This window comes from Lepidochelys kempii, chromosome 5 (assembly GCF_965140285.1).
Source record: "Lepidochelys kempii isolate rLepKem1 chromosome 5, rLepKem1.hap1, whole genome shotgun sequence".
NCBI lineage: Eukaryota > Metazoa > Chordata > Testudines > Cheloniidae > Lepidochelys > Lepidochelys kempii.
This window is the reverse complement of record NC_136384.1, coordinates 121,975,278-122,001,704: the sequence shown is the minus strand read 5'-3', so window position 1 is coordinate 122,001,704 and position 26,427 is coordinate 121,975,278. Positions and strand designations below refer to the sequence as shown.

Here is a 26,427-nt window from a genome sequence, read left to right as displayed (position 1 = left end):
TTAATTGAACAAGAAGTAGGACTGAGTGGACTTGTAGGCTCTAAAGTTTTACAATGTTTTATTTTTGAGTGCATTTATTTTTTTGAACATAATTCTACATTTCTAAGTTCAACTTTCATGATAAAGAGATTGCACTATATTATTTGTATTAGGTGAATTGAAAAATAGTATTTTTGTTTTTTACAGTGTAAATATTTGTAATAAAATATAAATATAAAGTGCGCACTGTACACTTTGTATTCTGTGTTGTAATTTAAATCAGTATATTTGGAAATGTGGAAAACGTCCACAAATATTTAAATAAATTGTAGTCTGTTATTGTTTAACAGCATGATTAATCACAATTCCTTTTTTCAATTGCTTGACAGCCCTACTAGGAAGTTAATTTACCTGTAATAGTTACACAAGACGAAACAAAAGTTATGAGTTAATACAAATGTCATTGCTAGAGTTATAGCTTTGGAAAAGCTGTCAGTCCTGTTGGTTGTAGAAATGTTCTGTGCCATATGTGCTGATACAAGGAGTAGAGAAATTGGACTTCTTTTAGAAAAAGGGTCCCCTACTGGTTCCTGAGTAGAGATAGGCCAGGGCCACAAAATTTGGTTCTGGATCCAGACTTTCCCATAGTTCATTGATAGTTAAGTGTGGTAGATGGTTAGTTTGAAATCATCTTTATTGGGTTCCAGAGACTGGTGCTGCTGCCTATATTCTTTGTGGTAAGAGTCAGGTCCAGATCTTCATCCCCTTGTAAGTCTCCTTTGCGCTGCTGCAGTGATGCAAAGGGGATTTAAAACAGCTATAAGGCAGGAGCTGAGGATTTTCCTGTGGTGAAGGAATTCCCCAACAGAGGATTCTGCATCCTGCTCCAACCAAACCTACTCGCCCCTGGTATAAATCTGAGAGTTTTGCCTGCATCAGGGCTTCCGGATTTGCTCCTCTTTAATGTCGTTTTGTATCTGAGGCAAATCAGCATTTATGATTCGGGCCCTAGCAATTCACGGCCATGAAAAACACATCATGGACCATGAAATCTGGTGTGTGTTCTCCCCTCCCCCCGTGAAATCTGGTTATTGTTTTAGGGGGGTCGCGGTATTGCCACCCTTACTTCTGTGTTGCCTTTAGAGCTGGGCAGCTGGAAAGTGGCGGCTGCTGGCTGGGCGCCCAGCTCTGAAGGCAGCATTGCTGCCAGCAGCAGGACAGAAGTACGGGTGGCCTGGAATATCCTGTATGAACACATCCACCAAATTTGCTATTTATGCCGTGACCAACCTACGGAAAAGGTGATTTCTCTGCAATTTAAGTAGACCCCTATTTATGATACCAGTACTATATCACACTGATCAAAAGCAATAGACGCAAGTTTAGATTTGTAACATGTACAAAATAAAATTGTTTTTAAAAAGGAATTTTAGACACTTCAGTTTAAAATCTTTGTTAGGTTAGTATATTGGTTCAGAAAGTGAACTGAGACCTAATGAAAGTAAGACCAGTACAACTTGGTTGTGCACAACAAATAAACAAACAAAAGATCTTTTTAAAAAATTCCTTCCTACTTAAATACAGTTAAAAAGCAGAAAATATCTGATAGCCAAACTCGACAGTTACTTTAAAATTTACATGACTTTCAGCTGTTGGCTCATATATTTGTTGCCTTCTGTTGTGAACAAAACCTCTTCAAAGGTTCTTGAAAAACAGAGCTATTATTTTAGGACACAGTCCTGCAAAGTGCCAGCTGTCTGCAGCTCCCACTCCAGCCTATATGTGTTGCAGTTATTTGGGCCCCCAAGCAAACCAGTATTTGAGTTTCTAGCTGAGAGCTTCCTGCTGGGGTATTTCTCAATAGCAGACATGACAAATGACAGCAGTAGCAGTGAGATTCGCGAGCTGACAATAGGGAACATTGTGGATCTGCACTGTGGTCTACAGTTTTATGAAGTGAGCTGTAGCTCACGAAAGCTCATGCTCAAATAAATTGGTTAGTCTCTAAGGTGCCACAAGTACTCCTTTTCTTTTTGCGAATACAGACTAACACGGCTGTTCCTCTGAAACCAGTTTTATTAGTGATTTTTGAAACCATTGCCTCAGCAGCCACTCTGCAAAAGCACAAGTGGGGGGAAAGGCCAGATTCCTCAAAGGGACTAATAGGTCACTTTTCTGTATGTAATATTCTAGACAGAGTGAACAGAAATGCCGCTTTAGGATTGTGTCTGTTTTCAGATTGCAATGATGATTTGCCAAATTCCTGTACTTTAAAAAAAAAAAAAAAAAAAAAAAAAAAGATTTCAAAAATACCCTGCTTTTGATAACACCGACTGTTTTTTGCTGGGTTTTAATAAATCTAGGAATTCATGTATTCTCCCTTGATTTGCTAAAATTAAAAGATGAGCAAAGCCTGTTCCTGAAAACTTTACTCCTGTGCGTAGTCCCATGAAATTCAGGTTGAATCCTTGCCTGAAGAAGAGATTCAGACTCTGGCCCATTCCAGAATAGGAACGGTATTTATTATGTTGTTTAAAATCATTCGTTGCAGTCAGTGGCATTGTATCAGGCAAGAATTGACCCAGTGGACATGGTTTGGGGGACTGGGAATCAGAGGCTCTGAGTTCTAAAGTCAGCTATGCTACTTACTCACTCTGTGACTCTTGGGCAAGTCATCTGACCTTTCTGTGCTTTAACGTATGTATCTGTAAATTAGGAACTGGAATCGACTGCACAGGGGTAATTTATTCTTATAAAGCTCTTTCAAGGGATGAGCTGAAAAGTACTAAGTGCTAAGTGGTAGTGCTGGCATTAAAAAAATCTGTCACGCCTTTGGTGACGTGGAAGCCCAAAGCTAAAATTTCAGCAAAAATCTTGAGCGCTTGTATAAAATGATCAGAAAGGGTGTATGGTATCCAGATGGGAGATATTTAAAGGACGGTTTTGCTGTTGCTGCAATATCTCTTTCAAGTTATTATAAGATGTATATTCTTTAGTATAAAAGCATTATTGATTTGTCTTTCCTTCCCTCACTGCATATGGCTGCTTTAATCTTAACTTTAGGAAACACTAGGATTTGCTTTCCAGATGGTGTTTACTATTTTTGCTCTTGGCTTTCTGCATAAAAGAAAATCTCTCTTCATAGGACTTTACCATGGTTTTGTTCTCTTTCCTTTTAGAAATCGTCCAGAATCCCTGAGGATGACATCAGGTTGAGAAAAGACAAAGACCGAAATTGTGCCAAGTTCCCGGAGCCTGTTAGCGTACTTGCTGCAAAGGAAGAGAAAATGGAAATTGAAGTCCCAGTCTCGGAACATAAAAACATCACTGTGGTGGCTTCAACACAACCTGCAGACAATCCAACCCACTTCTTTTCGCCTGTTGCCAGTCACAATGGCCTTGAGGACAGGCATGAATCCCTGGACAGTGAAGTTGCTAAAGAGATCAGATATCTAGATGAAGTGCTGGAGGCCAACTGCTGTGATTCTGCTGCAGATAACCCCTTCAATGGGACATGCTCCCCTGAGCCAAGTGCAATCATTGTGGATGCCTCTGGTCCATCTGTTCATGTTAACAGTGAGTCAGTACCCAATGAAAAGGACATCATAATAGCTGGCAGGCAAGCATCCCCAGTCACTGAACCGAATGAAACCAATGTAATGGCTGAGAAGCTGAAACCTAATGGCCATTCTTCAGATGGACAGAAAGAGGAGCTTTGTGGCAATCTAAAAATGCCGGCGAGTCCAAGTTCCTCAACAAGTTCCAGAAGATCCTCCAAGGATGGAGAACTAACCTTAACTACTATTAAGAAAGAGGCTAAGTTTGAACTGCGAGCCTTCCAGGAAGAAAAGAAGCCATCCAAGCTCTTTGATGATGATAACGAGAAGGAGAAGTACAGCGTCCGGAAAGTGAGGCCATCAGAGGAAATTATCGAACTTGAAAAGGAAAGAAGGGAGCTTATTAAAAGCCAAGCGGTAAAGAAAAATCCTGGCATCGCAGCCAAATGGTGGAACCCACCCCAAGAAAAGACACTGGAGGAGCAGTTAGATGAAGAACATCTAGAGTCCCACAAGAAGTACAAGGAACGCAAGGAGAGGCAGCAGCAACAAAGCACAACACCAACGTCACCAAAACAGGTGGCCTATTCCTTTGTACCTCCTGAGCCAGGCTGTGTTAAAAAAGAAGATATTGTCACAGAACAGATAGATTTTTCAGCGGCCAGGAAACAGTTTCAGTTAATGGAAAATTCAGGTCAGGCTAACAGCCAGATTGCACCAAAGAGATCAGGGGCACCCAGAATGTTCTCTATCAAGCCCTTCTACAAACCCATTGGCCCATCGCAAGTAGATAGACCAGCAGTTTCCATGACAAGACCTGCTTCTGTACCGCTTGAGAATAATGATATAACCATTGTAAAAGCTCAGAAGGTCTCCTGTGTCTCAGAGGGTCATCCTAGAAATATTCAAAGTAGTCCAACTGACCCAGTAAGAGAATTGTCTTACAGTGATACCTCAAAGACTGGACAGACCACAAAATTGTGGGCAGATGACAGTGAATTCATGAGTGCGAGAGCAGTCTTCATGGTGGTGAAGGACGATGACCCTGGCATTTTAGATCAGTTTTCGAGGTCGGTCAATGTGTCTTCTCCTCCAGAGGAGCTGGACTCTGGTTTGGATGAATTGTCGGTGAGATCTCAGGATACCACAGTCTTGGAAACACTGTCCAATGATTTCAGCATGGATAATATCAGTGACAGTGGTGCTTCTAATGAGACTATGAATCCCCTCCAAGAAAATTCACTTGCCGATTTCTCTCTACCCCAGACCCCCCAAACGGACACCCCCTCAGAGTGCCGGGTAGGTGTTTCCAAGTCATTTAGTGACCATGGCTTTTATTCCCCTTCCTCCACATTGCTAGACTCCATGCTGGTTGATGACCAGCTGGACTACCACGCTGGCCTACTAGTTCAAAATGCAATTCAACAAGCCATAGCTGAGCAAGCTGACAAAACAGGCTCTAAACCAGCAACAGACAAAGCGGAGCAGAAGAACTCTGTCAAAGACCAGGAAGAAGTCAGCACAGCGCCATGTTGTGAGAAGGAGCAGAGCACAACGTTTGAGCCACCTCAGGTGTCTTCTCCTGTTCAAGAAAAAAAGGATACAATACCAAAGACTTCAAGAAATGAAGACTCAGGACTCAGGGAAGGGAAGACTTCACAGCAATCTTCTGTATCCCCCACCAGCCAGCCATTCATCGTGGAGGAAAACAGGCAGGAGGTCAGCTATTTTAGCAAGTACTCTGAGGCAGCCGAGCTTAGAAGCACTGCTTCCATCCTGGCTACACAAGAGCCCGAGGTGACCACGGGTCCTTTTAAGCTAAGGTCAAGAAAACAGCGGACTTTGTCCATGATAGAAGAAGAGATCAGAGCAGCCCAGGAGCGAGAGGAGGAATTGAAGAGACAGAGGCAAGGTCTACAGACGGCACAGAGTCCCATCGCAAAGAGCGCACCTCCACCGCCCACCAGAACGGTGGCTTACAAAACTGCTCCAGGTAAGAGCCTGAAGTTAAATATCTGGCATAATAAGAGATGTGGTGTAGGGAGGGTCAGGTTAGTTTTATTTCTATGTGGTTTTCTGGCTGCCATCTTCAGATCTCGCTTGGGTTTACTGCATGACTTTGCATGAATGGAAACTGCAATATCCAGAGACAGCAGAGTGTATATTCATCCAAAGCAGGCATATTATCCCAGTACACTTAATGGGAGTAATGTGTGCATGCAGCAAGTGGAAATAGACTCTTTCCCCCAAGCATTGCAGTGACGGGGCTTAGATACAACCAGGATGAGTCTGTAGAAAACTCTGAAGATAGATTAATTCCTTGCCACTTTCTAGTACAACATTTGTGGTCCCGGTGCTTGCATCTTGCACTATAATTTAGGACAGTCAGATGAAACAGAAGAAAATAACAGTACTTTTTGCAACCGTATGCCTATTTGAAAGGCAACCTGCAAAGGATTTTTTTAGTTCCACTTGTGTCCATTTTTTGGTTTTTATAATATTTAAGGACCTGAAAGGTTTCTTGAGTCTTCCCCCTGCCACCTAACCTCCAGGTTTTTTTCTGCTTGCATTTTACCATGGAAATAGAAGATCTATCAAATCTGGTTTTGCTGGAGAGCTTCACATGGGGGAGGGGTCTTGATAGATATATATTATGAGCTCCTTCACCTTAACTGACAAGGTGTGTAAGACCTTGGGTGTTGGACTTGAGTATTAAAAGTAAACAAAGTTCTTAATAGAATGACTAAAAATACCTTCCTGTCTCAGTGACTCGCCTTTCGCTCTCTTGTTTCTTGTTGTGGTAATTGCACTAGTGTTCCTGTTTTTAATGGTTAAAAGCAATAGAAAATCTCCCTCCCTGCCCCCACTTCTCCAGAACAAAAACAAACTCAAAGGCCTTCTTTATACAGCATAAAAAAAGAAAGAAATGACACAAGCTCAGTTTTTTTTCTTTGCAGGTTGTCTTTATGGCTATAGACCTCTGTATTCTAACTGTCTCGTTAACAGAGATCCTAAGGGAGAAATGTTTCATTAAAGTTACAGGAAGATGTAAATGTTGATCCAGATTCTGTTTTCCTTTCCACTGATGGAATCAGAAGCAAGAAACTTGAAAAGAGTTTGGAGGGCCAATTCCCAGTATGGGGGGATTCTCATTTGAGGAGCCCATTACCAGGGTCCCTGTTCCCCTGGAAGTCAATGGTGGACTTCAACAGGAGTTGGGTTTAGATTGCACTCCTGTAGCGAATCCAGATGTGAACCATATCCATAACATAAATAGCTAACAATTATTTTTGTTTCCTTTATGTAAAGAGTGTGGCTTTGGTCTGTGTTTCTTGCAGAAAAAATGTGCCAGATGTTGGTAACTTCTTTGAAGTGCTATTATTATCCCAAAAAACAATACGGAGAGGAAACTCCATAAATTGAACCAAATAGAATATTTTGCCCTATGACACTCCAGGGTTTGTTATCGCATGTGCTAAAATGTGGGACCAGATCCTCGACTGGTGTCAATTGTCCTCACTCTGTTTGCTCCAAAGGAGTTATGACAGTTTATACCAGCAGAGGATATTGCCCATTAATTTTAAAGACTCAACAAAGTTTCTGAGGTTTTAAGGCAGCCGGGACCATTAAATCCTCTGGTCTTATATCCTGCATAGCATAGGCCATAGAATTTCATTCAGTTACCCCTGTAGTGATCTCAGTAACTTGTTTGACTAACCTATATCAAAGACTATGATAACACCACACACGATAAGACATGTTGGCCCCTGCCTTGAAGAACCGCTGTGGTTTCAGCTCCAGGTGGGAGAAATGCGGTTGGAGCTGGTTGCATTTCATTTGTAAGGTATCAGACGGATAGTCGTGTTAGTCTGGATCTGTAAAAGTGGCAAAGAGTCTTGTGGCACCTTATAGACTAACAGACGTATTGGAGCATAAGCTTTCCGACGAAGTGGACTCTTTGCCACTATTTCATTTGTAAGTAATTTTGGGAAGACTGCTGAATCTAATATTTATTTGAATAGTGCAGCTGGAAAAGTGTGTGTTTCTCTTACTCTTATTTTTCCAGGCAACAAATACTTACCCTGTTTTTAATGTTGAGATGCCAAATATAAATTATATTTTTATGGGAAGATGACATTTATATTTGGAATGAGCCAGTTTGGACAGGTTTCTCTAAGCGTGTCTTAGCACTGAAAGTTCAAGAAAGATCTCGGGTCCTTTGGCACAGCCCGCGTTGCTCGATCAGGCCTCTGTTATAGGCGGCATTGCTGGGAATTGATGGTTCCTTGGGGGCAGTTAATCCACCCCAATGCATAAGCATCTCCCCAAACAAAGATATGAAAAGAACTCTGGCAAAATCGCATTGAAAGGCACATGATCAGCTGTATTTTAACCAGCATGGACTGAATCCTCAGCTGGTATAAATCAGCATAGCGCACTTGATGTTGGTGTTTCAGGATGAATCCCTACAGGTCATCCTAGTTTTTCTTGCCCTCTTAGCCCACAGACTCAAGGTGCTGTCATCGGTTTTTTGCAATCTTGGGAGAAGCAGCATAAAATCCAGTGAGTACCTGGTATAATAACGTAATATGCTTGCAGCATAGAGTTCCTTCTACCAGGTCTAGCTGGATAAATTTCCTAGTTGGTATGTACAGCATGCTGGGAGGGTGGGGGGGGGACAATATATATTGACAGTGGATTTTCCATGGTCTCTCTGTTGTACAGCAGGTAGAAGTGAAAGGGGTTTTACATTTAATTTTACACAATATCTGGCAGAGGAAATAGGAAACACATTTGCATTCTGTGTCGTTCTCCTCAGAAGTTGCAAACTCACTACTTTACTGGCTGGAAACTTACTTATCTCGATCAGTGATTCTCAACTTGTTTATCATTGTTGGCTGTTACGTGGGCCACACGCTGAGAACCACAGAGGCCCCCCCGAAAGCCCCTCTACAATCCCTTATGTCTAGCCCCCCTGCCCGAGTGGGGCCAGGAGCAGAGCCCTGGGCCGGACAGCTGGGGAACGGACAGACACATACACACACCCCCACACACCACCCCCTGTGCGGAGTCGGATGGCCGTAGCCTGACCCCAGGACCCCACTGGGTGGGCTGAGCAGCCAGACCCTGGGACCCCGAGGCACAGGGCCAGGCAGCCGGACCCGTACCTTGCAGCACTGGCCAGGTAGCCAGCAGCTGGACCCAGACCCCACCGCCTGGGGCCAGGCAGCCGGACCTTGGCAGCTGGACTTGGACCCCACGCCTGGGGCCAGGCAGCCAGACCGTGGGACCCCACTGCGAGGGGCTGGGCAGCCCACAGCCAGACTTGAACCTCTCTCCCCTCCAACGAGGGGACAGGCAGCTGGACCCAATCCCTGGAGCTGAGCCCCACCTAAAACCTGGGGGTGCTGCAGCACCCCGGCAAATCTCTTAATTCCAGTACCTCTCCCTCTCCAAACCTACCCACAGACTCACTCTCTCCTGCCCCTGAGGTACTCACCAGCCCCCTGCTGGCAGCAGCGCTCCTGCAGGCTGCCTTACTCTCCCCCTACACCAAGCCTGCCCCCGCCAGACCAGCGTGGCAAATTTTGAATTTTTTTTTAAGCACACAGCTGGGCTGCAGCTGTGTGCTAATTGGGCCACAGGTTGAGAACTGCTGATCTAGATTAACATAGTCATTTTTGAAAGAGTGCACTATTGCTTTTCACTTCATTTTCCATGAAAATTGTCTTCTTCGTTAGATTGTAAATTCTTTGTAGGTTCTTTATGGACCCTAAGATACGTTTGGGTCTTGAGTAAATAACAAACATCTTGATTGAAGCACTCTTGTTGAAACAACAGCCTTGCCTCTTGCTCACCTACGCTCTAAGTCTTACAATGTTTGGGGAGGCGGGGAGCTTGGGTGATCTAAATCAGGTTTTAAATGCCCTGGACCATTTACACTTAGGCCACTTTATACCACTTTAACAGTGTAAAGGGGCCTGAAAAGTGGGAGTCAATGTAACTTACACTGGCAGAATGATGTAAATAGGCCTTAGTGTAAATTAGAATCAGGCCCTGCACATTCCTGAACTAAAGCAGACGTGCCAAACCCGCGAAAAAACCGCAGAAATTGGGCTTATTCTTGGTTTAAGTGGCTTGTGAGTTGCTTGTTGGCTAGTTTTTGGCTTGTTGCTTGTTGTGGCTTGTTGCTTCCTTTTTTTTGATCGGCTCCCGGCAAGCAGGGGCAAGGGGAGGAGAGAGTCAGGGGTGTACAGCAGGCCCACCACCATCCCAGACTGCAGGCCGGGGGGATCTAGTCACAAAGAGTGTTGGGGTTCTTAGGGATTGGCTTGTTTTTGCCTTGTTTTGAAATGGGATTAGCTTGATTTTTGGCTTATTGTGAAAGTCGGGGTCCTTATTTACTGCGTGAAAGTTGGCAACTGTGAATGAAAGGCATATAACCCAGGCGAGGTTAGCTCAGACCTTCGCCCTTCTACAATGCTGTCAACTCTTACAATACCTGGGGTGAAATCCTGGCCTCATTGAAGTAGAGGTTTTTTTGCCATTGGCTTAGGTGGAGCAGATCTTCAGCTGAGGTGGTTTTTTGAAAGCCCCAGCTCCTTGAGTCATATGATTATAAAAGAAGTTCACCTTTTTTTGTAAAGGTCACAGCTTTGACCTCTGAAGGAACAACAGGAAAATGAAAAGAACCCCGACATTTTTATAAAAGCTCATGATGTTTAACCCATCTCATGATACTGCAGAGCCTGACTCACGATTTTTCGATGCTTGGGATTGGCAATACTGCTTCCAGGAATGATATATGAAGTTGCATGCAGCTAATTTGGGTGAGGTCCTGTTTCCACTGCAGGGGCCTCTTTGTAAAATAAGGGGCCTGGTGTTCTTAATCCAAATAGACCCCCCGCCCCCCGCACCACCATGTCCCACTCCCCACCCCAGAGGTGGCTGCATTTCATTGGTGCTGGATGCATGCAGCTTGTGTAGCGTTATGGACTCCCTCAGGTTGAAGGTGCAATTTCAAAAAAAAAAAAACTTTCTATAAATTAAAGAAGTCACTCTTCACTTTACCCTGCCTCCTCTCCAAAGTATGTTGCTCCCCCTTTTGAAGGGCACCAGCAGCAGTGCCAGGGTCGCTCCCCAAAAAGCACTAGCAAATCATACAACATCATATAGGCTGTGACCCAGAAATGCAGGCCATGCCCCAACTGTGCTCTGGATTGGATGCTGAGCTTTGAAACTCTGGTTTGTGTTGTTACAAGATAATTGCTTTCTGCATCTTTCACACATTTCTTATGAGCATCATTGTAAATGTACATTCCTTTCTCTGACCTTGACCATGCTGTCCATAGAAGGATATGGGTATTCGAGCTGTCAAATAATTAAATGAGTCACAAGGTTTTATTCTGCTAGGGCTTTTGTACAACTTTTAGTGAGAAAGCTGATTAGAGCAAAACCATCTCTGTGTACCAGATGTTTCATCAGTGATTATGGGAAATCCCTAACAGGATGTGACTGATGCCTCATGGTAATCATAGCTTTCCCTAAGCTGCCATTTATGTTCCTTGTTGATGTTCACGAGGCAGAAAGCAAGTTGTATCTTTCTCCCTTGGATGCAAAAACTCAGCTGTATCTGATGTGCAGGGCCGACTCTAGGCACCAGCAAAACAAGCAGGTGCTTGGGGCGACACATTTCTAGGAGTGACATTCTGGCGCCGGCCATGCCACCCCTAGAAATCTGCCCCCAGCTCGCCTCCGCTCCACTTCCACCTGCTCCCCACTGCCTCCCAGGCTTGCCGTTTCAAGAGGCAAGCCTGGGAGGCAGCGGGGGAGAAGCCAAGCAGCGGCGCGTGGAGGCGGCGGCGGGGGTGGAGCAGAGGTGAGCTGGGGCGGGGAGCGGTTCCTCTACCCCCCCCACTACTTCCTGTGCTCCCCCCACCCTTGCTCACCTCTGCTCCTCCTGCTCCCCTGAACGCGCTGCCTCTCCCTGGCCGGAGAGGGGGGAGACGCGGAGCGGCGGCAGGTTCAGGGGAGCAGGAGGAGCGGAGGTGAGCTAGGGCGGAGGGTTGCGGGGGCAGGAGGGAGCCGCAGGAAGCAATGGGGGGGGGGAATGCAGTATGCCTGGGGGAGGAGGCGGGTCCAGGGATTTGGGGAAGGGGCGGAGTTGAGGTAGGGGGGCACAAAAAAAAAGCAGGGGCGACCAAAATTTTTTTTGTTTGGGGTGGCAAAAATCCAAGAGCCGGCCCAGCTGGTGTTAAACACCTTTCTTTTTGTGAATTCCCTTGCTAATTAATCCTCCTTAGAAATGAACTGCAAAGACTGTTTTTAACTTGTTTGGAAGATTTCAGTACAGAATGAAAACCCAAGTCTATGACTGTTGGTTTTAAATGCTAATGATGATTGTACTTTCACTAAATATGAGATAATTACTTCCCTAAAGTGTTGAGAAATCTGAGCTTGGGAACTTTTCTTTGCCAGGGAAACAGCCATCACAGCTACCATAAGCCTACATAGAAAAACCACTTCAGTCTAAAACCTCTTTTTCTCTCTCCCCTCCCCCCCACTTTTTTCCCCTCAGATAAATTACTGTCCAGCTGACATTTCTCAATTTCACTCTCACACCAAAGATTAATTTGGAGGCAAGGGAAGGGGGGAAGTCTCAACAAAATTGGATGAGTCATTTTATTATTAGTGCAAACGTGGGGCAGGGAAGATCAGGAGCCAAAATATACATCCCTTCAAAAAGAAAGGGAGATGCATTTGTTTCGTACATGCATAACTCAAAAATGAGGGCTCAACTGCAGCTGTCCCAGCTGTGGTGTTTGGCCAGGTGCTAGGGATCGGATGCAGTCAGAATGCAGATTGCACTTCTAGGTATTTCTGAGGCCCTGGGTGTGGTGCAGTCATTTACTCCAGTTCAAAGAATAAGAAAGAAGGATGGTAACTGTCTATTAACTGTTGGCAAATTTGCCTTTTTAATGGCAACCACAATCCATGAGGAAAACTGATTCAAAAGAAGCAAAAAAAAAAAAAAAAAAAATCCTGCAACAAGCCGTTTTGTTGAAATAGCTTCTGTTGAAATGGTTTTCCTCGTGTGTAACGGTTACTGTAAAACAAGACAACAGCTTCTATGCAGTTAATACAGCTGTTTCCTGTATGTACACACACACACACACGCACCCGCCCTCCCACACTTAGTATCTCAGGTGTTATTGTTTGGTGGCTGTTGGTAGCTGCAGCCTTCCTAATGGTGGCTACTGAATTTGTCTCAAGTGCCAATTCTATCCGTGGAGTTTCTCCTCTGCCTTCCTTTCATTCCTCACTATTTCACAGCACGCCCACTGGGTGGACACAGTGCACTTAAAATGGAAGAGAGAATTTTCCTGTTTGTGAAGGAGTGTATTACCCCTTTAAGGGACAGGCTGGGGTTGCAATCAAGGAGGCCCCACTCCACCCTAGAGGTGGGCTATATAAACCTGAAGAGGATGCTTGCTGAGAGGGAAGTAGAAGACACACAGGCTGCAGTGAGTAGTGGTGGTTTTCTCTCAGGCTCTAGGAGACCAACCTAACCAAAGGCTTTGGACTGTGGACTTTTGTGGGAGCTGATCGAGGGCTCTAGGGCCAGGACCATATGAGCTGTAATTGCTTCTGTAATTGTCCTGGAGCCTTGTTAAAAGAGGATATGCTATTTTCTTAGTGTGTATTGGCTTCTTCTTTCACCTGGGCTGTTAAAGCAAACCTCTTGCCACCCCAAGCAGGGGGAATTAAGGTGAGAACAATTATACCACCACATGAGACCACAAGGGTTGTGCGCAGGGACTGCCCACACCTTTACACTGTCAAATAACATGGCAAATTCTGGGACTTACAGAAGCAAAGTAAAGTGCATTAAGGCCCTGATCCTTCACCTTTAAAGTCAATACAGTTCTGGTTGCCCCATGTCAACAAAGATATATTCGAACTGGAAAAAGTGCAGAGAAGGACAATAAAAATAATTAGGAGTATGGAACAGCTGTCATATGAGGGGGAATTAAAAAGACTGGTACTGTTCATCTTAGAAAAGAGAGGACTGAGGGGGGTTATGACAGAGGTCTCTAAAATCATGAATGGGATGGAGAAAGTGAACAAGGAAGTGCTGTTTAGCCCTTCATATAACACAAGAACCAGGGTCAACCAAGGAAATGAATAGGCAGCAGGTTTAAAACAAACAGAAGGAAGTATTTCTTCACATACCACACAGTAAACCTGTGGAACTCTTTGCCAGAGGATGTTGTGAATGTCAAAAGTAGAACTGGGTTCAAAAAGAACTAGACAAATTCATGGAGAACAGTTCCATCAATGGCTATCAGCCAAGATGGTCAGGCATGCAACCCCATGATCTGGGTGTCCCTAAATCTCTGATTGTCAGATGCTGGGACTGGATGAGGGAGGGTGACTTGATAATTGCCCTGTTCTGTTCATTCGTTCGGAAGGATCTGGTATCGGCCACTGTCAGAACACAGGATACTGGGCTAGATGGACCATTGGTTTGACCCTGTATGGCCATTCTTATCACCTTATGTTTCTAATGGGAGCTTTGCTGTTGATTTCAATGAGTGTAGGTTCAAGCCCTAAGGCCCTGGGACAAGTGTGACAGCTACTACTACAGGAATAACTATTTCAGTTCAGATTTGGAATGCAGCAGGTGAACCACAGTTAAGGTGGGAGTCATGGGATGAGGCCAACAGAGAAACCATGGCCAGAGATGGGACAGGGAGGACTCGTCGCTTGGAACCAAACTCCATAGAGTAGTGAAGAGCTTAGGAGCAGACTTGCGTAGGCTGCACAATGAAACCCTTTCAGCACTGTCGACTCGGAGCACACTCAGTGGGGCGTATGACCCAGTCAGTCGTCCTGCTGTTGTTCACACATGGGGAACCCTCATCTGCTGGGACAACAGCACTGCACTGTCTCCGAAGGCATCCCACATTATATAAGGCAGATAGGGACCATGCGTAAGGCTACGATTTAGTCACAGGTATTTTTAATAAAAGTCATGCACAGGTTACAGGCAGTAAACAAAAATTCACGGCCCGTGACCTCTCCATGACTTATACTAAAAATACCTGTGTTTTAAATCTTGAGGTGGGGAGAGTGCTGGGGGGAGACGATATGGGAGGGGCTCCCAGGGCCAGTAACACCAGCTGCTGGGGGCCATGGACTGCAGCTGGCTGGCCAGGGACTGGAGCTGCTCCGGCAGACCAGGGACCACTGCCTAGGACACTTGAGCAGTGGCTGGTGTTGCTGGCCCCAGAGCCAGCTGCGTGGGCAGCCCTGAGATCAGCCACACTGGCCCCCGCAGAAGTCACGGAGGTCGTGGAAAGTCACAGAATCCGTGACTTCTGCAGGGGCCATAACCATGAGTCACGGACTTGGTCTCAGAGGAGAGGTTTGTAGCTGTGAAAGGAAGGGACACTCTCCCTCAGCATCAGGGTAAGGATCTGCAGCCATTGAACACAGCTGGCTTTGTGCTGCAGACCAAGGCAGGGGCAGAATTTGGTTAAGGGCTTGTCTACACTACAGCACCCAGCTGCAGCACTATAGCACTGTAGCGTAGACAAGACACTTGCTACAGCGACGGGAGGCATTCATGTGTTTACAGGGGAGACGTGACACCCTGCCTCCCTAAACTACACTGGTCTCCAATAGCACTGCCAATGGTCAGGTTCTGTCAGCATTATCATCATCAGTCCTGGTTTTCAGAAGTTTATAATGTGGCTGACACTATTTGCTCCTGGTAGAAACAGTGCGGATAATCTCATCCTGCATCTTATTTCTGTTGTCCGGTTTTCATTGTTAAAGGCTATATCGAAGTTAAACAATTTGTCCCGTGTTAAGTCATGTGAGGGAAAATATAGGCCGGAAACATTACTGATCTAAAAGATATTAGACCAGAGATCCACTGTTGTGAGGTGATTGCTTTTGGTGCTTTGGAAATAATTTTTTTTATGTTTGGGACAGTGTCAACTTGAACTTTATTTTTAAATTGACTAATTTCAACATAGTCCCGTTTGTCACAGGACACCCATGAAATAGTTTATCCTGGTTTAATATACCAAATATATTGCTTCCCTGTTTCTAAGGGCCTTCTCAGCAAGGGAGAGTGGATGGGGCTAGGAGCAGCAGAATGTAATTTGCTTGGGCCCCCCCTTGGTGCCCCACCCTCCCACTCTTCTGTGCACTCGCACTGACTGACCTCTTTAGCAGCACTATTGAGGTGTAAGGCATCCTGGCTCCTAAACTCCTCCCTGGGACCTGCAGAGGAATCCCAGGGAGCGAAGAACCCAAACACCTGCTGCTCCACCCTCTGGGCTCCCTAATCCTGTGAGGGAAGATGAGGGCAATCCAATCTTCTGTTGCTCACCACTGTCGAGGGTTGGGGAGGGAAGAACAGTTCCCTGATCCCAGAGGAGAACCAGGGAGGGGAGAGGGCTCCTTCACCAAGGCTCACATTTCTCCCCAGAGCCATGCAGAGGTTTGGAGACTGATGAAAGGGTCTCTCAGCTCCTAATGCCCCTTGGCTTGGCACAGGCATCCCAGGAAACATCCTACTAGTACCAAACTTGGAAGGAACAGCAATTCTGTTGTGTCAGCTGAGTACCCTCCTATGGGCCCTGGAAGAGCATATATGAGAGCTTCCCCCACCCTCCAAAGAGTGCGTGAGACAGGAAGCGCAGCTGCCCAGAGACTGAAATGAGAGGGGGAGAGAAATCATTTTCCAGTAACTTCCTTCAGTTCCAGGAATCTGGGGGTCAGCCATCATCACAGCCACCGCTGAACCTCAGCATATTTTCCTGTTGACAAGACCAAGAAACATAACTCTGAAGAGAGGGGTTTATCATGGTTGCTCTCTGCCCTTTCTTGATGGCCTTCCAAAGGAGGCATTATGGGTTTTCGGGAATACAATATATATTCAAAGGGAGATATGTCAAGGCTGCGATTTGGATAGCAATTTTGCATGCACCCTGAGTGCTTGATCCCATTTCCCTTGAAGGCAGTGGGAGTTCTGCCATGGGAGCAGGAGCAAGCTCATAACCTTTAACTCCCAGTCTCTTCGTTGGCTCACCCGTGTTTCTTGTCTGGGAGCAAGATTCCTGTCCATTTTACTTTGCAGCCTTTACACAAGAACTGAACATGTCACGCGAGCGCTAGCTGGCAACCCAGGCCCATGTGTCAGCAAATACCTTTGTTCTGGTTTGTTATTGTCGGGTCACAAGCAGTGCGCACTTTCTGGATTTCTTGGATTGCTTTTTAAAAAGACTGGAAAAGCTACTGTGTGACCTTGGCAAGTCTCTGCACCTCTTTGTCTCAGTCTCCCCATCTAGAATACAGGAATAATGATGATACTGCAGTGAAATGTACATGTAACAGTACACTTTCCTGGACGGACTCCTAGTGGCAATATAGGAATTTATTATTTGTATTATCGTAGCACCTTGAAGCCCTGGTAATGGACCAGGACCCCATTGTGCTAGGCGCTGTACAAACACAGAACAAAAAGACTGTCCCTGCCCCAAAGAGCTTACCATGTAAGAATAAAATAAGAGACAGCAGATGAATGCAGACAACATTCTGCAAGGAAACAAATAGACAGTGGTAACAGCAGACCAGCGGCCTAACTGTTGTCAAGATTTGTGTAGGCATCACTGCAAAGGAGAGTTTTAAGGAGGGATTTGAAGGAGAAAACTGAAGTGGCTTTGCGGATTTTATGGAGGGCTCCTTGCAAGGGAGGGGCAGGCCCACCTGGATGGGGAATACCTGGAGACGTTTCTTTTGTTTAATTCTGATCAGATCCCCAAAGCCTCCACCTTGCAGGGTTTTCCAGCAGGCGGAGAGATTGAGATTGTTTGGGGGTGGAAGGAGCCGCTTTCAGTTATGAGCATTTTGTACAGCTCTGAGGGTTTGCTAAGGTGACGGCGTGTTTATGCCTGATGGAGAAATCACAAAAGGCCTTATTGGGAACACTGAGGGCCTGATTCATCCCTGCAGAACACGTGTGTGCCCAAGAGACTTACACCAGCATTCAAATGCAATGGGGAAATCAAGCCCTGAACCTTTAACTTTTAACACAGACCCGATTTTCCATTAGTTCCGTCAGTTGTTGAGAGTTGCTTTTATTCTCTTCTTTTGGACAGCCCTAGCCCTAGCTAACACATACTGTTGTACCAGAGAGTGCAGCACCCACAGGGCCTCATGCTGAGCTCTGTTATGTTAGGACAAATCCGTGATGTCTGTGGAGTTACTCAAGATGAGACTCTGATCCCGTGGCATAGAAAATCCCACAACCCTCAGAGACCCTTTGCCATTTCTAGGGACATTCCAGTAGGTTTGGGGGTGGAGTTTCCAGATGATTCTCAGTATTTGTAAATTTAAGCCAGACTTGTAACATTGTATCTATCAATGTTGTTGGGTTTTTCCACCTTGGGTCAGAAATGAAACAAGCCCAGCAAGGGGATTTCTTGTTAAAGGTGTCTGTGGGCTTTGCTCAGAGTTCACATCTTTCTTTAAAAAGAAAGCCTATAGATTCTAAACAGCATGCATTGATTTGCTGTGTGGGACCTCTGGTGGCCGCAGCTTTCCATGACTTGTTCTGTGAGTTACTCGCTTTTTGATTTGTCTCAGCAAAGGAACAACTGAAAATCCATTCGCAGTCCTTCTAATTAACCCCATTTGTTTCTGTGTGTGGTTTTGTTTTAAAGAGCCTCCGCATCTAGGGGAAAGTTAGTGTGACTTTGTTTCTACATTTCCTTTTCCCACTGTAGCTGATTATATTTAGATTTAAACAGAAGAATTCTCCTTTATTTGTTTTGCTTCCTGTAAAAGGGGCCTCCCTCTTCTTGTGCCCTGAAGTCCTTATTTCCAAGCTCTTCAGTTTCCTCGCCTGAGGCTTGCAGTCATGGTCCTCGTCCTTTCAGATGAGAAAGGCTAGACAGTGCTTCCTCCAAGCCTGTTGACACTACCCTTCAATCAGCCAGAGGAGTCGCTGCCTGGTGACATAAGATACAACCTCTCTTCCCAGGAGACCTCCCAGCATCTGCCAGCCTGGAGAATCATAGAATCAAGTAGAATCATAGAATCATAGCAAGCCTCAGGTCCACAGCTGAATCAGGGGGAAAAGGGGGGGGGGGTCTCACAGTATACAGAGCAGTTGCAATAGTCTCCTTGTATGATCAGTCTTCCCCATGTGCCTGCTTTGTACACAGTTCTCCAGCTAGGGTAGTTAAGTCACACCTAGTGAGCAAGCGGTCCTGTCAGAACTACAGCCTGAATTCATCCTGGCTCCCAGTCTTTTCATCTAACCAGTGGACATAGGGTTCACAAATTCTTCCATTGCCTGGATTACATCTTAATTGAGAGTGTGTTTCACAGATCACCTTCCCCTCCCACTCACAATCCCATGGTTGCATGGGAAAGAAATACTAGGAAATATATCTAAGGTATTTTTATCTCTTTTCATGCAATTTAGCAGCTGGAAACAAGAAGGAGCCAGAACCATGTAACTGGACAGCCCTTGTGCTCCGTGGAACACAGTTTGGGACCCTCTGCACTGTGACACTGTGCAGTTTTTTCAGTGTCTGATTCAATAAAAACAAGTCCAGCAATTTCCATAAGCTTTCACGTATGTCCAGAGCACAGAAATGAGACATTGGGGTCGGGGGGAGAGGGGTGATTCTAGTAATGAGCAGTGGTAGGGTAGATATGTATATATGTCACTTGACAGCTTTGCTAGATGTTATGAAATAAGATCACTTAAATGTTTGTGCAAGTCTGGTCCGGGAGGGGGAAAAGGAGGAACTTGAAATTCACTTTGGCCGTGTTTGTTTCGATACATTATTTTATAGACTACGTTTCAGAATTTCTCTCTGTTCAGTCCACACTGGATATATTGCTCCAACTCGTTCCTTTGCAACGCGTTCCCCCTTTGTGTCTTCAGTTGGAAACTACTTGGGAATCTGTCCATTTAGAAAGGGGTCCCTTCCTGTCGTTTCAGGGAAGATAGAGAAGATCAGGCCTCCTCCATCCCCGACAACAGAAGGTCCCCTCTCCCAGTCTGACTTACTGCCTGACGAGGCTGCAGGATCCCAGAGGCCCAAGAATTTGATGCAGACCCTCATGGAGGATTATGAAACACACAAAACTAAGAGGCGTGAGAGGATGGATGACAGCAGTGTAAGTACACTCTTCCCTTCCCCTCTTCAGTGTGTGTTTCACTGCAGGCAGATTGCTGGGGTTGATAGGACAACATCTGGCCTCTTAAAGATCAAGTGTTGCGTTGACAGTGACTCGCTGAGTGCCTTAAAGATGTTTAAAAAAAATTTTTTAAAACAAAACACTCCAGTATCAGTTTATCTGAAGGGGGGGGAAATCAATACAGCATAGTGGCAATCCTATAATAATAAACTATGCCTGGTTGCCCTCTGTAATCACAGGTGAATTCACTGTTCACTGAAAGCCTGCAGTGAACTGCATAACTGCAGTATGAGCCTTATTGCTCATATTTGTGCACTACAAGTATTCACCCAGCACTCATTAGACTCCCAGAGTCCTATCCCAGTACACTCTGGGTTCAGTGTAAGACCTAGGATGGATTTCCTGAGGACAATATCCTCTTGGGTTGCTCCAGGATCTGGTTAGGAACTTGTGGAATGGGATCCTGGACTTACAGTGGACGGAATGCTGTTTCCCATTGAGTCTGGTCTGTTCTTTCCTACAAGCAGAAAGGGGAAATGGACAAAAATTCTGCTCTGAGTTCTTCATGTAGGTACCTTCAAGCTTTTGAACTGCTAACATTAATGTTCAGATGGTCATCAGAGTAGGGAAATGGATATGAATTTCACAGCTAATGACTGTCAGATGCTACAGTAAGCAAACTGTTCTCCCATCGTTACACTGGGACTTTACAAAGGTGACTGTTGTGAGTATAAATGCTGTGTGCATCGGACAGATGGGTAGTATAAACCCTTACATGTATATGATTATTGTTAGTGGTTACTATTGGCCATTGTTGTTTTTTATTTGCTCTAGCACCCACAATGTGCCAGACTCTTTCAAAACACTTAAGAAAAACAATCCCAATCCAAGTAGTTCATAGTCGAAGGAAACCACTTTCTAAGCACTTCCGCTAGAGGTACAACCCTGTTAAGACTATAGTCTTTAAAGTTTACACTGAGAACAGTAGCCCACAGAATATGCTGAGTTTTAATCTTTGGTGTTTAACATTATATCAACAGTGTATGAGACTTCAGATTAGAAACTGTGAAATGTAAAAGGATCCCACTCCATGTTTGGTTGTAAGTTAATGCAAAGTAGAAGAGTGGGTTTGAAATGCAGACAGATGTTAGGGTCTGAGCCTGCTCCCACTGAAGTCAATAATAAAACTGCCATTGATTTCTATGAAGCAGGATCAAGCCCGTAAGCAGGCTTCCCCTGTAGGAAGCGAGCGTATTCTCAGCTCACCTGCTTTCGTGGACTTCATCTGACACAAGAAACTTTGCTAACTTGGCTTGTTGCCTTTCTACAGTGAGGACGTGTCTCAAGAATGAGTTACTCACCAGTGTCTTCTGCCTGTCCAGTGGGCTGGATCCCCCTGGGTGCAAGTGGATAGTTTTCATTAGGTGGTGTTAGGATTTCCCCCTTGTGTATATTGCTATGCTAGTGCCTGTTGAATGATGCTATCAGACCTTTCATTCAAGAGATTTGGGACCTCATTCTTCTCTCACTTTCTCTGGGTATAAACCAGGAGTAACTTCATTTAAGTTAGTGAAGTAAAACCAGCATAAGGGAGAGGAGAGTCAGTCCTTACGTGGCCTTAATAACTGCGGAGTTTGTTTCCATCAGCCTTTTTGCTTTAGATCTTGGAATTGTTCAGAAGTTGCTTTGCTAAGAGATAAAGACGGACTGCACGCTCAGCATACCCTTTTCCTTGTAGCACTGATGAGTGCAGGTGACTTACCAAGCAATGGCTTGTGACTGGAGTTCTTTGTTGCAGTCATTACATTGTTCCCTGCTGTATGTGGTTCACTATGTAGCTGCTGCTCTCGTAGAGATGTCATTATGCTGAGGGCCAGACTCTCTGTTCAGTTACACCAGTGCATCTCCATTGACGTCAGTGGGGTTGTGCGGGTGCCTTCTCGAAAAGAAGTTGGCCAAGATTGTTTGTGTTTGAAATGCGCTTCTGTGTCTTGACTGAGAACTTTGTTCCAAATGAAGAGCATCACGCCATAGAAACAGAACTCTGGATATCATGGCAGCTCAGTGATGATAACGCTATTAAAAGCCTCTGATAATTAGAATGTTTACTGCCATACAATTAGCATCATCAAACAAATTGTGCACCAGATCCTCCACTGGGATAAATTGAGTAGCTCCATTGAAGTTAAAGGAGCTACACCGATTGACCCCCCCCCCCCCTAAAAGTCTGGCTCAGTTTTATTTTAGTTTTCATGTTCTGGAAGCTCATCTGGAGCCAAATTTTTTTTTTTAAATGTATTTATGTTCCCCTTTCTGCTTGTCTAAAATCCTATCATAGGGCTCTGTTTGTAAGACCAGAATGAGCCTCCCCTAAACAGCTGGAATGTTTTTTTTCTCCTCCCTATATTTTCCTTTTCCCTTGTGTAAACTACTTCTGAAGGGGGGGAATAAGAAATTACAAGATAAAGATGTAGCTTTGCCATGCTAAGCTTGCAATCCTTAGTTAGAGACCATATTTTATGTGCCAGGCTAAGCAATAATTATTTAAACAACCACTAGTTCTGATTTGTCAGCAGAGGCCTTTAAAATGCAGTTTCAGGCAAAAGAAAGTAATCTCTGGATCTAATTACATACGAGAGCAAATAACTGAACCATTTTCAAGTGTCCACAATATACTGAAAAAAGCATAATTAACAGGCAAACAGGCAGCTGCCATTTTGAAAATCTGATCGTGTAGAGCAGGCCTCTGGCTCGGCTCACCATGTGAATACAAGGAAAATGAGAGACTTTCTAACTGGTTGGAAGATAAGTTCTTTTGGGTCAAATGCTCCTTTCTGCTGGTTAACACAGAAGGGAGCAAAGCTGAACAGACTCCAGTCCTACAAACACTAACATATGGAGTAGCCACCCTCAGATTTAGATAGGACTATTTGTGTGCTTAAAATTGAACACATGCATAAATCCTGCAGCACGTAATAAATAACAGGAAAGTTGGTGTTTGCAGGATCAGGGCATTGGGTGCGCCCTGCTCCAGTGACACAAGAAGGCGCTTTGTTTTGCTCTAATTTCAGTGCGCTGATCCTCAACATGGCAGCTCCTGTAGGCATTGTCAGCTTTTGTCCTTCATAGTCTGCTTTGCCAATGGCCAAATCCAGTGTATTTGCCATTTGAAAGACTTCGCTGCATAAGGGGAGAAAACGTTATTCTCTTTCTCTAGCTGTGTCTTCCAAAGAAGAAGCCACTGGGCGGGAGACGATGGGAAGAGGGTACCTGATTCTCTGCCAAGCAGCAAGACTGAAATAGTTTGACCAGTAAGAGTAAACATGATGGCAACTGGCTAAGCAGCTTCATTTAAAAACAAATACATTAAAAAACTAACCTTTTAAACAGGTCCAAACTGCTTCAAGTTCTGGTTCCAGTTTTTTTGTTTTGTTTTTTGTTTCCAACTTCAACACGTCTGTCCAATGTACTAATGCTGGTCTTTTCCTTTCCACCAGTACACCTCTAAATTACTGTCTAACAAGGTTACTTCCGAGGTACTTTTCAACTGCTTATCTTTGCTTTCTCTTGCATGGTCATTCCAAATGCACGTTGTTTCAGTTTGCATTTCCATGCTACGTGTCAGTGCTGTTTCACATCAAAATAGGGGTGAGGATGTGTATGGGGGTGTGACCGGGGCCCCAGGGGAGCCAACTGAGGTCACTCAATTGGGGTGAACTGCAAAGAATGGGGCAGACAATCCCAAAAGCTGGTAGATATTCCAATACTTAGATTTACCAAGCCAGCACAAAACAGCTTCTGTAATACTTCACTGGTTACCCAGAAGCCAACAACAGAGTTCCCTTAAAGTAACCCAGCCTCAGGCCTCCACCCAGATACCCAAGTCAAGTATGATGAAGATTACTGAAAATATTATTCATCATAAAAAGTTCTACCAATCCCAGAGGATCGGACACATTACCTGCCAGGTTAATGAATATTCCAGATCTTACCCAAATACACGTTACAGCCAATTCTTATAAACTAAACTAAAATGTATTAGAAAAGAGAGAGAGAGCATTGGTTAAAAGATCAGTATACACACAGACATGAGTACAGTTCTGAGATTCAAATTCATAGCAGAGATGGTGAGCTTTGTAGTTGCAAAGAGTTCTTTCAGAATTGAGTCCACAGGATATAGTCCAATGTTTGTATTCAGGGTGGTCCAGTCAGCACTGGGATCTCAGTCCTTATGACTTAGGCTTCCCCTGCATGAAGCCTCAAACAGATCCGAGATGACAGGACCAGGATCCAAGTCCTTTTTATAGAGTCTCAGGCCTTCTTGTGACAGCTCGGAGTCCCTCTACGAGGAATAGACACTCATTTCCTAAGCGGTAATTATCCACACAGATCCACGTAAGGCAATTGCCTGTTTTTACACCATTCACAGATGATTGGCTATACATTTCAAAGAGAGATGAATACAGGGATATCCTAGGTTTGCAGTTCATTTAAGTGTAAAGAATTTCTTTTGATCTCTGCATTAACAGAAAACAGCATAGACAGGGACTGTTGATTACATCAAGAAAAGGAAAAGGAGTACTTGTGGCACCTTAGAGACTAACCAATTTATTTGGTTAGTCTCTAAGGTGCCACAAGTACTCCTTTTCTTTTTGCGAATACAGACTAACACGGCTGTTACTCTGAAACCTGTCATTAAGAAAAGGAGTACTTGTGGCACTTGTGAGTACTTGTGTACTCCTTTTCTTTTTACAAATACAGACTAACACGGCTGTTACTCTGAAACCTGTTGATTACATTGTTGATCTCTACCCATATATATGTAAATACACAAAAACACAAACATTGTCTCCTCCTATGTTTTTAAGGGTTGAATTTGAATCATTCATCCTGCAGGCTGCTTAACCCTTTCTGGTCATGCGTCACAGGGGGATAGTCTCTCTTATCCATCATCAAAACGTTTTTTCCTTATCCTTGGATTCTAATTACAATTTTTGGAGTGATGAAGATTGTGATTAGAGGGAAGGCACCAAACCAAAACCCGGGATGGGAACTTTCCTGAGCATTGGGCGAGTTAGCATCCAGATTCAGATCTGACCTTCCCAGATGAAACCCTCTGTAATGGGTAAATATAAAACCTCGGATCCAAACATCCCCAACCTTTGAGGAGTTATGGACCCAGATCCAAATATTATGATTCCTGCACATCTCTAGTGATAGTGTCTTCAATAATATCTACATTTGTACAAAGGATAAACACACTGACCTCTCCCTCTTTGACAGCATAGCTTCAAATCCCAATTCCAAGTCACAAAGGAGTTTGGTGACTTCATCCGTGGCCGCATCCATGTCCCTCTACTGGGTAGTTTGTTCCACATCACAGTATGACCATTCCCAGCGTGGAAGTTTGCACTGTTGACAGCCAAGAGACCCAAGGCTGCAGAAGCAGGGGCATTTTAAGTCAGGATTGAAGTGTATTGACAGAGCCCTTGAAGGGATGCTTGCACAACCCTTACCTGCGCAAAGCTCTTGGTCTGACACGTAGGGCGGGTCTACGCTGTAAATGTACGTCGGCATAACTACGTCTCTCAGGAGCGTGAAAAATTCCCAACCCTGAGAGAGACAGCTATGCCGACCTAACCCCCCGCCCAGGGTAGACAGCACAGAGGACTCCCCCACCCCACACACACACTCTCCTTCTCCTTTTGGGTGTCATTTATGAACGACCAACATAGTATCTGTGTATACGTGGCCTGTAAGAGGCAGTACGCTTTAGATTCCCGATTCATGGGCTTCGGGTGGAGATGCCTTTGTGCCTCCCACAGGGAATGGACAGTATTCTGATGGTAAGGTCTAGGGCAGGAGGGAGGAGATAAGTGGGAAAGGAGTGAGAGTTGAAAATGGTTATAGACTAAGGTGAAAATCTGCCATCTGCACTCCCTGTCATTAAACCTCAGCCCTGTGAAATAGCTTTTCAATCTTGGTGTTTTTGGAATGGATTCTCAACTCAGTGCAGAGGTCCTTAGCAACGCAACTCTGATCAGCATTAATTGGAGTCCTGTAACACTGCTGAGCTGTGAATATAGTCTGCTGTGATTTATCTCCTTCAGAATCCTAGGTCGTACATTAAAAGCACACCGGACCGCCTTTTGTTGTTCCACTTTTTAAAAGGACTGCTAATAACTGCATGCTTTCTCACACATGTGCATGTATGGTTATCCTGAAAACTTCCAGTTTTCTCTTGAATGACTACATAACTTTACCAGCTCTAATTCTTAGTGTTCCTTCTACCTACTATACTATAAGGAATACTCTGGTAATGGTTAGTTACAGAGGCAACTGAAAAGTGGTAAGTTTACAGTGCTCACCTTTACAAAATCACCAAATAGCAAGACAGATTAGCTTTGATTGCTGTGGACACTGACCACATTCCAACACACTGCACAGCACCAATAACACATTCTTCTGTTAGGGTTTCCAGATGTAAGTGCGGCTCCCATTGCACTCTGCAGAAGCCCAGTATTTGCATATACTGTAAAAGCAGGATTTAGCACTCAGTATGTACTGTAAATAAAATATCTTGACGCTGCAGAAAGAGTTTTCTTTATTGGTGCTGTTAGTTGTGTGCCTGTCTGGCCAATACTCCAGCATTTAACTTTCT

The 26,427-nt window shown here is 44.6% G+C and overlaps 1 protein-coding gene across 6 annotated transcripts in view; it reads left to right on the top strand.

Annotated features, from left to right (window-relative positions):
* Positions 1 to 26,427, top strand: part of LOC140911807 (PALM2-AKAP2 fusion protein) — a 188,144-nt gene that overhangs the window by 151,024 nt on the left and 10,693 nt on the right. For 4 of the 6 annotated variants that reach the window (XM_073345686.2, XM_073345689.2, XM_073345690.2 and 1 more), the window contains 3 exons: positions 3,159 to 5,529; positions 19,567 to 19,745; positions 23,264 to 23,302. In XM_073345686.2, the coding sequence (XP_073201787.2) occupies positions 3,159 to 5,529; positions 19,567 to 19,745; positions 23,264 to 23,302 (2,589 nt within the window). Of the gene's footprint in view, positions 1 to 3,158; positions 5,530 to 19,566; positions 19,746 to 23,263; positions 23,303 to 26,427 lie in introns of those variants that run through there. The other 2 variants (XM_073345688.2, XM_073345683.2) reach the window with 2 other exon arrangements.